This window comes from Octodon degus, unplaced genomic scaffold, assembly GCF_000260255.1.
Source record: "Octodon degus isolate 3935 unplaced genomic scaffold, OctDeg1.0 scaffold00330, whole genome shotgun sequence".
Taxonomy (NCBI): domain Eukaryota; kingdom Metazoa; phylum Chordata; class Mammalia; order Rodentia; family Octodontidae; genus Octodon; species Octodon degus.
Window position 1 is genome coordinate 990,366 of NW_004524906.1, and position 14,809 is coordinate 1,005,174.

Here is a 14,809-nt window from a genome sequence, read left to right on the forward strand (position 1 = left end):
GCTTTATGATGTACATAAGAATTCTGAACCACAGAAATAAATGTGCATAAAATGTACACTTTTTAAGACTTGCATTCAATTTTAAAGACAAAAATTTATAAAATAGTATACATGTTAATAGCTATGCAATGCAATAATAGTTCTTTAATAATTTTATGCACAGACAAAGGCAAAGTATTTTTACATGGAATTCAAGAGAATTTGGTAATTGTCCAAAATAAGATTTATAAGTTTAAGTTTCATTTTTAAAAAGTATAACTAGAGATTGGAACTGGAGTCTTCACACTGAGATTGTTTTACTTATTCTTTGAGTCAGAGGTGTGCTCAATCACTTCTTTCTTCAGACAGGACTAGAAAATGCCATTCTACTGTGTCAGCCTCCCTGAGTGTTGGGATTATACACATTCCATTGTGATGCCATGCTCTAGGGGAAAGACTATTTATATCCCAAATGCATGATTGTGATGTGTGAGAGTTGTCAATCCTGCACATTGGGACAGCATGGTAGGTAATGGGCAATAGGGGACTATAGCCAGTCCCACTCAGCATGAGGCCTCCTGCACTGTCCCAATCCCTAGCCACTACTCACAGACAAAGTGAGCTGAGGACAGGATGTGCTGATGCAGATGGAAAATAGACCTTGCCTATGGCAACTGAGGTGTGTCAGGGTGTTCGAAATCAGCCAGAACTCAGTTTTCTCTCAGCCAACTTTCCATAGTGTCATGGGGGAGATGGTCACAACACTGCTCAGGCCCAGCATGGGCCAGGGTTATGATTTAGATTAGGAATGTCCCCTAATAGGCTCATGTGCTCAGATGCTGGGTTTTTGGATGGTGATTGGTTTTTACGGAGCTACCACTGACTTCTTATTAAGAGATGGGTCCTAGTTACAGGCAGAGATGTGACCCAGAAAGTCACATTTACCTCTAAAGCTCATCCTTAATCAGTCTGCTTCCTAACCATGATGATATGAGCAGTTTTCCTCAGATCAGACTCTTCCCATGTGACAACTGTTTTAGAACTTTGTCCAACTCTTTTTGTGGGGATACATTGTAAAGAGGAAGACAATTTGGCACCACTCAGCTGTGTATTATGTGGTGTACACTTTCTGACATGACCAGCTGTGTCATCAGCTTATTTACTCAACTTCTATATCTTCCTGGAAGGAACAACCCAAGATCTACAGCCAGGATTAGCAATAACAGAACAAATGGTGAGGACCCAAAGGTCTGCATCTGAACCATCTTCAGCAAGGTGTGGCTTTGCTGAAAAGGCTCCATCTCAGGAACTGGAGATTGCAGGAAGGAGAAAACTTTGGGATCTCTGCTCTTTCAGGTATATACTCCTAAGGGCAGAGGATGTAGAGATGAAAAAGTAGGAGTCCTATAGGCCTGGAATCATTAGTTCCATGAGCTAAAAGAGGCCAAAACAGGAAGAGTCCAATCAGGTAGAAATAGAGATGGGAGGTACATATTTGAACCCAGGAGGGAAGAATTCACCACCCATCTTTAAACTTAAGGAGTCCAAGGAATGGATATATACTGACATTGGGCCACAAGATCCCACAGGGCAAACCAAGCTATTAATCTTTCTAAATCCTAAAATGATCATCCCATGATTCATTCCAATAGCTCTGCTGCAGCCTGGCTCTCTTAGCTCTCCAATATCTTCCATTAGGTGGTAATCTGGATGGCTAGGGCTATCTTTACTTTGACAAGCTCCTGGTACTCACACTAATGTTCACTGAACTCCTGCTGTAGCTGTCAGACCTCCCCTTTGAACTTGGCTCCCCTCTCATGCCCCATCTTTAGGGAAGTTACTGCTCCAGCTTCCTGGGAGATCTAAGCAGCACGTCTTCATGAGTAGGAATGTCAAGTTTTGTGTCACAGTGTCTCCCCAAAGACTCATGTAGTCATGGAGAGTGCAGGCTCTTCAGAGGTTGCCTAATCTAGCAATTGTGATTGATTCATGATCCAATGTTGGGATTAAGGGTGTGAGCGCTAAACTGTCCTAGGGTGGGCATCCTCCATACAATATAAGGGAGAGAAAGAGGCTTGTTCTTTCTCTCATTGTTTTTTGCTGACTTCTGTCACCATAAACTGCTGCCTCTATGCCATGTTTAAACCTGCATTGGAGCTGATTATGGACTGAGATCTCTACAAATTATAAACCAAACAAATCTTTTCTCCTACAATTTTTGGTGCCTAGTATTTTGTCTTAGCAATGATAAAGTAACCAAAACAGTTTGGTAACAGGAGTGGTGTTTTTGCTGTGACTATACCTATATATATTGTTCAGGAACTTTAGGGAATGGCTCCTGGGAAGAGTTTGGAGTGATTCAGAGATGAGAGCTGAAAATGTAGAGCTGGGTCTTTTGAGGCTGTAATGTATGGAAGATTCTTATCAGAGCTAAGAAGACAAGAAGGCTGATTGAAATCATGCTGGTAAATACCAGCCTGAGGAAGTTTCTGCTAGGAAAAAGAGCTGTATATGCTGTTGAACTGTGGCACATGTGTTTATACCTTCTCAGAATGTTTGGTTGATTTTGCAAAGACTAACATTAAATGTGGCAGACTAATCTGGCAGAAAATGTTCAAGACAGTCTAATGCTGAGGCGGTGTCATGGCTACTGTTGGGTGCTTGTTATAGTTTGTGTGTATTTGTCCCTCCAAAGCCTCATGCAACCATTAAGGCACGGTTCTACAGTTAGTGATTAACTCATGATCTACTGGGATTATGGGTGTGTAGGCTACAACCAGCTTAGGGAAGATAGCCTGAGTGAAACATGAGGGACAGAATTGCTCTCTATTGCTATTGTTGCCATTGCTCCTGCCCTTTTGCTCTTGCTCTCTGCTCTTTGCTGCCACCATTAAAGGCTTCTCTCTGCCATGTGCCACTCTGCTGTCGAACCAGCTGAGTATGGATCGAAACCTCCAGTACGTATGAGCTAAATACACCTTTCCTTCCCTAATTTTGAGTGTCAGATATTTGTCCCAGCAACAAGACAAGAGTCACTGAGACAGTGCTGTAAGCATGATTTATGTTGAAAAATCAAGAGCAAAGAGTCCTGCATAATGTTTTAAAATGTTTTGATTTTGGGTAAAAAGGAAGCTCTAGTAAAGCTGTGGACTTAAGATCAGAGGAGAACTTGGTTGCTGAGAATGTGATAAAAGAGATGTTCTGAAGACAGCACAAGAAACAGCAGGACTTCAGCCTTTGCAATCTCAATGTTGCAAAGTTGAAAGAAAGTACTTTAGAAAGAGAGCTCCAGAGCCCCATGATCTGGAATAGTGACAGCCTTGAAAACTTATTTTTTCCAAGGATTGGATTCAGAGTGATCAGTGATTCAAGCACTTGACCCTTGCCTCAAAGGAGGACACCTTCCTATTGTTCCAGCTGGCAGAAGATCTTGGCATCATCCACTTTGTGTTCCCTTCAGGTGCATGTATGATGCAAAGTTTATGGATTCTGAGAGACTTCCACCCAGATTTCAGAAGACCACCTGGGAGATCAGGTGTGATCCTCAGAGGGTTATTTGTAAAGCTGTGAGAGTGAAGTCAAAACCACATCAGAGACCTCAGAAGGTTGAAGACCAAGGGAAATGCATCATCTGAGGAAAGCCGTAATGAGTGAGCAAAACTTGCCCAAGAAGCCACAAGAGCTACAAACATAGGCAATGTCAGAGGATGGTTCCATCAAAGCCTTTTGCAGTTTACATCTTGCCCCAGATTGCCCCAGATGCTGCATATGGACACTATGCTACAGAAATTAATGTTTGCCCCATTGGATTTTAGACTTACATTGGTTGCATGCTTTGTATTCCTTTATGTGAAATGTGAAAGCTTATCTCATTCTTTTGTTATATTGGAAGTGTTTAACTTTTTTCCCATTTTTACATGGGCCTGTATCTATAGGTTTACTTTAAAGCCCATTGCACACTTTGGAGTTGGACTTTTCAGCAATGCTGAAACTGTTAGGAACTTGGAAATGCTTAGAGATGGACTAAACACCTTTTATAAAGGGATGTTCATGAGTCTTTGGGAGGTCTTGAGTGGTGTGATGCTAGGATTAAGGGTCCCCCATCCTAGGTATGAATACTATCAACTGTAATGGCAGATATCCTAGATAGAATATAAAAGGCAGAATGAGAGCTACTGTTTTTGCTTGCTGATGTGTTACTTTAATGTTTGCTTCCTTCTGCCTTGCTGCCATCTGCCCACCATGAATTGTTTATCCTGTATGATTCCCCTTTACCATGCCACACTGCCTTGGAGCCAGACAACTATAAAATGAAACCTCTACAAATTGTGAGCCCAAAGACTCCTTCCACATTTAACTTTCTGTACTGGGTATTTTGCTTTAGCAATGTGAAAAGTAACTAAGATACCAAGCCCAAAAAACAAGAAGCAAGTGCTAGACAGATGAGAAAGCTCTATTGCACAGTAAGGGGCTATAGAAGTTGAACTGGTGCTGGTCCAGAGCCCAGTCAGTAGGTAGTGGCTGCTGTTGACTGAAGTTGCCAATTAATAGTGGAGAGGTTAGGCAATGGATAGTAAGGCTTTTCACATGTTTCCAGGGTAGTTTATAGCCCTAGAGGAGGTACAGGTGGAGAGAAGTCTGTCACTGGCCTAATAGAGACAGGGTAAGTTTGAGTAGGTGACACCTCAACTTGCAGAACAGCACCATGGCTGCATCTTCCCTTCCATGATTGCTGGAATACTGCCTGGCTTATTCCTTCTGTTGCTGGTAGATATGAAAGAAGGAATTGAACCACAGGCAAGGTGTATGCTTGTATCTTCTAGCAAGTATCTGAAGCTGAGGCTCTGGACAGGAAGTCATGACTAGAGCTGGAATCCTTCCTCAGATGGGCTGGTAAAGATTATGACTAACTTGTGATTGTCTTGCCTCATCCTGCTTGAATGCTAAAGATGTACATCACAACACACTGCACATTTTTATTATTTCTGTCCTGAGTGACTTTATCATCCCATGAGCACAAAGAAAATCTGGGATTCTTTTGTATGTCCCTACCAGTCACCCAAGGCAAGACAAGATCCAAAGAGGAAAGAGCCAAGTATCTCCTGTGGAAGACTTAAAGGATTAAATCAGGTGACAGCAAGATAAAGGTCTGTAATACAAGTCAGCACAGGTCTTCAGGCATAGAATAGAGAGAGAACTGAGAGATGAGGGATTTAAATCTCAAAATGTGTGAGATTTGGGTGGGTGTCCTCTGAAAATTGAAATTCTCAAGATTCAGGTTCAGTAACTAGTGCTCAATAATCTTATTTTATTTCCTCTGTATTTTAGGGAAGGGTCCACAGGGTGTTCAGGGTCTCAGTACTAGATCAGACTTATAGTGATTCTCCTGTTTACAGTCTCCCAAGTGCTAGAATTGCAGGCGCACACCACCACGCCCAATCTCAATCACCATTTTAGCGCTACTCCAGTGGTGGGGTCAGCACAGTAGGCCTGGGGATTGAACTCTAGCCCCTGTGCCTGCTTGCAGGTGCTTTAATCCACTGAGCTACTTGGCCAGCCCTCAATAAGCTTATTTTAATAAAGTATTTTAATTTTATGTATTAAGGGGTGGGGAGATGGCTCAGTAGCATAGGATTCTGTCTCCCAAGCACAAGGTCCCAACTTCAATCCCAGGTACTACAAGAAAAAAAAAAAGTATATTACTACTATACCACAGTGGGGGCCAGGGAGATGGCTCAGTGGAAAGAGCACTTGCCTGGCAAGCACAGGGGCCTGAGTTCAATCCCCAGTTTTACACACACACACACACAAATAATAATAATAATAATAATAATAATAATAATAATAATAATAAACCACAGTTACATTTCCTTTGGTGGTTGGTACAAGTATGTTGCATATCTTGGTCATTTTTATCCCTTTACACTCTCTCCCTGCTCTGATTATCTTCCTGTTCTACAAGAATGTTTCCTAAATTTCCTTCTCTATCTCTTTTACTTATGTATTAGTAAAAACAGCTTTAGAGTCCTAATTCAAGGTTACTTAGAAGTCTGTTTGCAGATCAAACCTAAATACTTAACCAAAATTATTTAAAAAATTAAATCAAAAGTTGGATCCAGGAGTGATGGTACACACCTTTAATATTGGCACTTGGGAGCCTGAGACAGGAGGATCACCATGAGTTTGAGGCCAGCCTAGGCTAAATAGTGAGTTTAATGCCAGCCTGAATTACATAATGAAATCCTGCTTAATCAAACCATACCAAAAAAATCAAAAGCTGGCTCATATGGTTTGTGTCTAGTTGTTCCACAAAAGCTTCATGTAGTGATGGGGTGGACTTCTAATTTTTGTGATTAACTCATGATCCACAGGGATTATGGGTGTGAGTGCTGCTTGGATTATGGGTGTAAGAGCTGCTGGGATTATGGGTGTGAGTACTATACCCAGCCTGGGTATAGCCTGAATGTAACATAAGGGAGACAGACTTGCTCTCTGTTGCCATTGTTGCTGCTACTTCTCTATTTTGCTCTTCTGCTCTTTGCTGCCACCATGAATGGCTGCTCTCTGTCATGTGTAGCTCTGCCTTGAGGCCAGCCAAGTAGGGACTGCAACTTCCATTAACTGTGAGTTAAATAAACCTTTTCTTCCTTCATTTTGAGTGTTGGGTATTTGTCCCAGCAATGAGAGAAGAGAAACTGAGACACTGGCTAAATATAAATGGGAGCAACCCAGAAACTTTTAACATTTTCCTCATTTTTGCTGAAAAGGTAGAGAGCTGGAGGGTAGGGGAGCCCAATGCCTCCTACAATGTGAGAGCAGGGAGGGAAGGCTTATGACCTTCGCTTTTTTCGATATGTGATCTACAGTTAAATCAGAAGTTGATTTTTTCCTCCAAAGATAAATTAGAACACAAAAATGCAAAGCCTCAAAACTCTTTCCTCAGCGTCCTGACTCTGCTTATGTCTATAGTAAGAGGTTTTTCTCTATCATCTCTTTACTTATGTTAGTTTATTGCAAGAAATGCCTGTGTTAACTAGTGACTTCTTCCAGAAAAGTTCTGAGTAGTAAATTTATAATGAATCAATAACAGCTTAGTATAGCTATGACTCAACCTGGCAAGTATTTCTGTTTTTCTTTTTTTTTTATTTTTTTATTTTTAGGGAAGGGTCTACAGGGTGTTCAGGGTCTCACTATGAGATGGGATTCATAGTGATTCTCCTATTTACATCCTCTCAAGAGCTGGGATTACGGGCGCGTGAGACTACACCTAGTCTCAAATCTGAGTGTGCCCCAGGGACAGGGCTGGCACAGCAGGCCCGGGATTGAAGCCCTGGTCGCTGTGCCTGCTTGCAGGTGCTTTAATCCACTGAGCTATTTGACTGCCCACTTCCTTTTTTTTTTTTTTTTTGACAGTATTTTTAAGAATATACTCTGATCTAAAAGTAATTTTGTGGTTTAAAAAAAAATCCCTGTTTAATTTTGTGTGGTTTTGAGGTACCTAAAGCTGTTTTGTTACATTTTAGCTCATATAATTTTTATTTTTTTACATTTTAAAAATATTTTTTCTCTGGCTCTTTTGGCTTTCCACATAACAAGCTATGCTTTTAGAAATAGCTAAATCCACTGAAACGGTTACAGGATGAGGGATAAGAGACTTCAAACTCACCTAAGACTTACAAAAAATTTAAAGAGTTTGAAAGCATAAAGATTATATATGATTTAAACTGTATGCTTCTATATATAAATCTTCAAATACATGTTCTACTTTAGGTTGCTTTCTAGATAATTAGATGCTCATGATATCAACACGAATGCTTGTGTTTCACATAGACTAATTTACCTCAGTTGATCAAAATAAAGATAAAGACTGGTGACATGTTTCCTTTCAGGATTTAGAAAACCTAGATAAACAAGATAATGCTTAAATTTATTTTTACAAATACAATGTTTATTACTGTGTATCATAATTAAAGAGTTTTTCCTTGGGGAAAGATAACATATAAATAGTTCGAATTGGTAACTGTTATGATTTATCTGAAGCAAATGTCGAGATAACTAAGTCAAAAACCCTTAGACTTGGGGAATTGTTGGACAAGTCTCTCCGGTTAAAAAAACAGCAAGCTTCCTGGAACATACATCTCTCCAGTTTTTCCACTGCTGGGTAGTTTTTTCAGCTTTCCCAGGACTTATGGTGCCATATCCAAAGAGTTATTAAATGTTATTATAATATATTTAGGTTGGTTATAAGTAAAAAGTTAAGCTCTCTATGTCTGAAGTATTAAGATTGTCTCTGATTGTGATATATTTTATTAAACTTGCAAAACTGGATTTAAGAAAAACAAAGTCTTTTCTATATATTTATTAAGTTTATTGGTATAATTTAAATCTACATAGAGATCAATTCATCATAAGGAACTTGTACCTCTACATGCTATGTCGTAGTTCCTCTTTTTTCTTTTCCCTTTCCTCTCCACTCCTGTCAGCCCCTCTTTCCCTCCTTATTTACAAAGCTTTCTTTCCATGTTATCCTTTAATCTTTCTCATTTATTCTTTTCCCTTTATTCCCTGTCTTCATTTTACTAAGCTAATTTATTATGTTTTCATTGTTAGAGTTTTTTCTTTCGTCTGTATTTAGGACATCATCTACAAGGTCTCACTACCTTGTAGATAGATCGGACTCGTAGTGATTCTGTTTTCAGTCTCCCAAGTGCTGGGATTACAGGCACGCACCACCACACCCAGTCTCAGTCGCTGTCTCAGCGTGACCTGCCCGGCACCATATGTGGTGGGGCCAGCACCGTACACTGCGGATCGAACCCCAGCCTCTGAGCTCTGCCTAAGTAGGTTGCTTTAGTCCTCTGAACTATCAAGCCAGCCCTCATTTCTTTTTTTGATGACCAAAAAAAAAAAAATTGTAACAGGAATTGAACTCATGATCCGTGCTTGCCAGTTAGGCACTGTGCTACTGAGCTATATCCAGCTCCAAAAATTTGTCTTAAGAATTAAAAATCATTTAAGTGTTAGCTTGTAAGTCATTTTCAATAATCAGTTTATCAGTGGCTAAGTTTCATTTTTTTATTATAGTACTTTATGGATATAGATAGATAGATAGATAGATAGATAGATAGATAGATAGATAGATGAAAAGGCACAAGATACTGGGGTCTAAGCCTTCAAGTTTGTATAGAATTAAGCCTACATAAATTTAGTACACACAGAATGACAAATAGGTGGTCTCTTTAATATATACATATCTAGAAGTTAAAAGTGGTCAAATTTTGACTTCTTTCTAAATTTGGTTCTGCCATTTAAAGCTTTATCTACATCCATTAGCTTTGATGAAATAAACATTTTGTTATTATATAAAAGAGATATACTTATGTGGAAAAGGACATCTTATAGTTTATATTACAAGGTATAAATTGTGTGGGACTTTGAGCCTGACCAGGCCATATGATTCTTTGTTCTGGAGGAAGACTAGTAAAAACATTAGTATAAAAGGAAATGAAAACAGGACTTAGTCCCCGTGGAATGCTGCTGGATAGCACAAGATGTTTTGCTGAGATATGTCCAAAGGAAAGGTGACATGGTGGATAGGTAAGCCAAAGGACAGTTCCCAGGACAGTTAAACTATAATATGTTCACAAACCTTTTAATCATTCCTCTCATTTCTCTTACTCTTGTTTATATGTGAAAGAATCTTAGTAAAAGGCTGGAGAAAATTGCAACCAAGGCTTTAGTCCTATAGACTGTAGCTTCCTAATTCCATAACTTTATATCTCTTGCTTTCTTTCCATCCACTGCACCTTGTTTTATGTGGGATAAAAAAAAATCTATGTGTGGCCATTAACACTGTTTCCTAAAGTTGTAAGAGTTCTAAAGATGTCCTTTAATTCTTGGCAGTATAGAATTGAAAAAATTGGGTGGTAAAAGATAATTAAGCTAGCTTGAATGGCATAGCTAAACTAGTTCCTGAAACTATTGCCTAACCTGAACATGCAAAAAAATTTGAATATCAATAATTCCAGAATTTGCTTAATTTTTAAGCAAAAGTTATGAATCAAGATGGTCACCTGTTACAAAACTAGGACTCATGAAAGAGGAGAATCACAATTCCAACTCCAGGTTGGGCAATTTAGCTTAATGAGATTCTATCTCAAAATAAAGTGTGGGGATGTAATCCAGTGCAGAGGCCCTGGGTTCAATCCCCAGCACAGCATCAGGAGATCTAGGACTCAGTACTGTTAAGACTATAGCAATATATTTGCTTTATACATTAACCTGATAAAACTGCTATTTAAAAACCTATTAGCACTATGGTTTCCATGATCCGTAATACTGAATACCAGAAAAATTATTTTCAGTGCTGTAACTGCATCTTGTTTTCCAAAATGGCTGTATTTCCTTCCAGAGTTAAGGGAAAGAGGGGAGAGTGGTTTTTAGTGATTCTATTTATTCTTCCTACTTGCTCTTGAAGTTACAGACAGTGTCCAGTGTCCCTCTCCCAAGTTTTTGAAAAAATAATTTTTCATTATTCATGAACACTTCCTCTTAGGAACTGACATAGTATGGAAATCATACTCATTCTATATTTTTTCGTTATAATTAAATCAGAATATTTATCCTAACCAGCAGTACAGCAACAACAATGTCATTATCCTTTGAAGACTTAGCTGTAACTCCTGAAAGTTGACAAATAAATTAATATGTAACAATACTGTAGATCAAGAATCCATGAGTGGGTAGACACCTGCATTAAAGAAGCCATGCATATATCTGGTCTATTTCTAGTAAAAATACATGTTTAAAAATAGTATGTTAGTGTCAATTTTGTGTCTTGTTTTAAGTGACCCTTTGTACAGTAGTAAATCCAACTTAATTTTTTGCCCCTTCCTTTCTTTAGCATTATTCTCTGCAAACCTCAAACACATACTGATGTAATTTTGTACTATTCCTGCTGTTGCTTTTTTTTGAGATGTATTAACTAAGTTCATTTTCTCAAGTACTTTCCTCTCTCAGACACACTATCTAGCTACATCATACTCAGTTAGTAAAAAAGGCTAAACAAAAGACATTAATTTTTAATTACTACACCTTCCAAAAGCCTAGATCAAGCCAGCTTCAATAAGGTTAGCTTGAAAATATTTTAAAACCCACCAGGAATGACACAGAAAGCATTTAAATTCTGCATGGATGTACTGTTATATGAACAGATAATTTTTACAAACACGCCCAGTATAGGGTGCCACAGCAACTGGGAGAGCACCACATGTATGTATAATCACAGTGAGAAGTGGACACCCAGAATATGCTCAGTTTAAGACCAGTCACAGCCACCACACCCAGAAGCCAAGATCAACCACATAACCAGCACAAATACTCCTGCAAACTTCACAGGACTACATAGCATATTTCTAGGATCCAACTTAGATACCACAGAAATGTGGATACCTGAGGAATTTTATTATTTTTTTCTTTTTCTTTGAGTGTTGGATTGGTTTTGATTGTTTTCTGTCTGATTGGGTTTCTTTCTCTTTGTGACTATTTAGGTTTCTTACCTTTATTTTTGTTTTCTTCCATTCATCTTCTCTCCATCCTGAAATATCTCTCTTGATGTTATGATATGTTCACATGAATGAACATCGTCTCTTCTTTGTCTGTTCACTTCAATATTCTTTTTCTCTCATTCTTTCTGTCCTGTGCTTTTCTTCAGAATCCCAAAACTGAAGTCATCATCCTTTGTCCTCCGTCATTGCTTTTACTATATTTATCCTCATTTATTTCTCAGTTTTGTCCCCTATCCCTCTTAATCACCCCACCCCTAAGTAAAAATCACTGTACTAAAATAAATCTACTTGCATTACAAGTTCTTACAGTGTGTTGGATTTTGTTATATGACTGTAGCACTTGATGCTATTGTTATTGCTAACTGTACTACTTTAGCCAGGATTTAACAACTGTTTTAATCAGTTTTTCTCCCCTGCATTGTCTGGAGTCATAATAATCACCATACTCCAGTACCAAAGGACTAGATGCTGAGCCAAAGAGATAGTAATTTATAATTCTTAATAAATTAGGAAGGTAAGTACTTGTGACAGACACAAAGACCATGAACTGCTTATACCTAGAAGACATCTCTAGGGAGTAAACATTTCCTAGGGAAAACTCAATACTATTGATAAAACTAACATAATAAATATACAAAGATCAGCATAGAAAACAAAATAAAAGTATAAAATAGATAATGGCAAGACAGAAAGACAGCTCCAGATCTCCAGCCCACCCAGGACAAGTCCAGAGCAGAATGAGATAAAAGAAACTGGAAGAAAGCCTCTGGAACTTTCTGTAGTGAAAGTAGCAGAAGTAAAATCACAAATGGCTGTAGAAAAATAATTTCTCAGGTGAAAAAAGAAATGATGATCAAAATGAAAAACATTAAAATAAACACAGATAAAATAAATACAGGAGCTTAGGAAAACAATGGAAACCATGAAGGCCCAACATGGGAAAGAAATGGAGCCCATGAAACAAATCCAAACAGATGTATAGGAGATTAAAAATTCTATTACAAGAGACCAGAAAAAAATAATAAAAGCTTAATATTCCAAATTTACAGAGTTAAAATGTTCTAATGCTGTTTCATAAACATTTATGGCTCTTTTACCTGCTGCAGTATGCTGAGAGGCAGGTGCTCAGGAGGAGAAGGCTTAAAAATATACTAAAAATTTGGAAGCTTCATACTTGACTATCTGCTAGTGATTACTGGACCACCATGCTGGTTTACATTATAAAAGTACTTTGTAATATGTTTACTTAACAAGAGGAAAATTATCATAACATGGGAAGCATGATTAATAGTTTAAAGATGCAGCATGGACCTATCAGAAGTAGACAGTCACTAACTGATACTTTGATTTTATAACCACAAACATGTCACAGCACTACTAAGTAATGCTTACAAAGAACATGAGTGGCAAGTGGTATCCAGTACCTTTTGGTTTCAGGTTATTGACAATAAAGACTAGCAACTCAGTGATAGTATGTGAAGGAAGAAATATCTGAAAATGCTGCAGTCTACTCCTAAATGGCTTTATGGTAGTGAATACTTGCATGTTTGGGCTGGGTGGTAAAGTTCTTGCCAGGGCATGGCTATAACTCTGGGCTTTAATTTCAGCACAATACAGTGAAAAAGATCCCTATATATTAATTATAATACTAAAACAATTTTAGAGGCATATTCAGGAATGGGGTATAAGAAGAAAAATATGAAATTGTTTTTATATGGATAGTGGATAGTGGGCTTAAAGTCTAATATTAAAAAATAAATTTAAAATTAGGTTAAATTTAATCCCTTAATTTGAAAACCTCACATAGATTACAGGCACAATATTAGTCTGAAAAGTAGGCAAATATCTGTGTAAAAAGTTAGGAGCTTTTGTTTTGGAGGACTTGTTTTTTTGTTTTGTTTTGTTTTTTTTTTTTTTACATTAAAGAGGACAGAAAGCATGTTGCTGCTTTGATGAGGGCTCCTTCTTTCCTATGGAATGCAAATATCACTGTCCAGGAGTCTCTTGAGTTCAAGGTCTTATTTTTTGGAGAAATATTTACTTTGCAGGCCTTTTTTTTTTTAAAGCAAGCAAATGTATTTTTCCAGCTTTTGTAAGATAAATGAGGGGTTCATGATGTCACAGCCTCCTTTCTCCCTTTTAAGAGAGGATGGCATTAGACAGCTGCATGACAATGAAATTGCTGTCACTGGAAGATCTTCTCATAGCTGCTCTGCACAAGTCTTCATCTTCACACGGTCTTGACAGGGCCTAGGAAAGTCAATCAACAGAATAACGGTATAGGTTGTTTTTTTTTTTAATATGTTAAGAAAAGCTGCCACTGATGTGCAATCATGTTTCAGACTCTTAGCTTCTTTCTGGTCACCACAGCTTTGTCTGTCCAAGGCCCTGCACTGTCAGGTTATAAGGACGCTAGTTCCAGCCAATTAACTAACTCCCTTTAATGTTGATAATTAGATTACCAGGAAAAGGGAAATTTGTTTAATAGTTTTTTTAAATAAGTCTCCAAAGACATCAAATGTTTTATGACATACACATAAGGAATATAACCTCAAGGAATTAGTCATAAATTGCTATAGAGAAAGAGGTTCAAAAGGAAAAGCATTCTGACCAGAGGACTTTTCATGAAAACATCATGAATTATGGTTGAAGAGGAGGTAGTATTTATTTTTTTTTAAATGATGTGCTTCTTTTAATAAACCCATAAAAGAACTGAGAGCTATGAGACTCCAAAGGGTTAGTCATCTCTTGATTGTGTTAATTTGAATGTCCTCCATTCCTCTAATCACTACTTAATATAGCACGGATGCTGGCTTTGGTGGCTTGCAGGAAAGCCCATTTAGTAAAAATACCACCTTACCTCTAGGTTCTGTGCTCTTTCTTTGGTGAGAGGTGCAAACACAAAAGACATGTCATTGTCATTGGCTAAAGAGCGAAGATCAAAATAGTATTTGGCATAAACACTGGTAGACACATTAACGTTAAACTCAAGTAGATTCAAATAATGCCTTTCCAACTCATTCCTGGGAAAGAACAGAGCAAAACCAACACAGGACAGTTTTAGTCAAGTGGGCTATCTTTTAAAAATTCATTTTTGATAATATTCAAATAATGGAACTAAACAAAAAGAGGGGATACAGATAAATGTCCATTTTGTGTCTGTGTATTAAAAATGGTTAGGATAGATATATAGTTACATTCTCTTAATGAATAGAGGGATTTGTTCTAATAGTGTTTGTAAATAGGATATCATGTCCGCATCT

The 14,809-nt window shown here is 37.9% G+C and overlaps 1 protein-coding gene across 1 annotated transcript in view; it reads right to left on the reverse strand.

Annotated features, from left to right (window-relative positions):
• Positions 1-13,685: 13,685 nt before the first annotated feature.
• Positions 13,686-14,809, reverse strand: part of LOC101570406 (cyclin-Y-like protein 1) — a 48,729-nt gene continuing 47,605 nt past the window's right edge. Inside the window, exons 3-4 of the mRNA XM_012513132.1 lie at positions 14,407-14,569; positions 13,686-13,796 (exon numbers count right to left, since the gene is read on the reverse strand). Coding sequence (XP_012368586.1) covers positions 13,686-13,796; positions 14,407-14,569 — 274 coding nt within the window. The remainder of the gene's footprint in view (positions 13,797-14,406; positions 14,570-14,809) is intronic.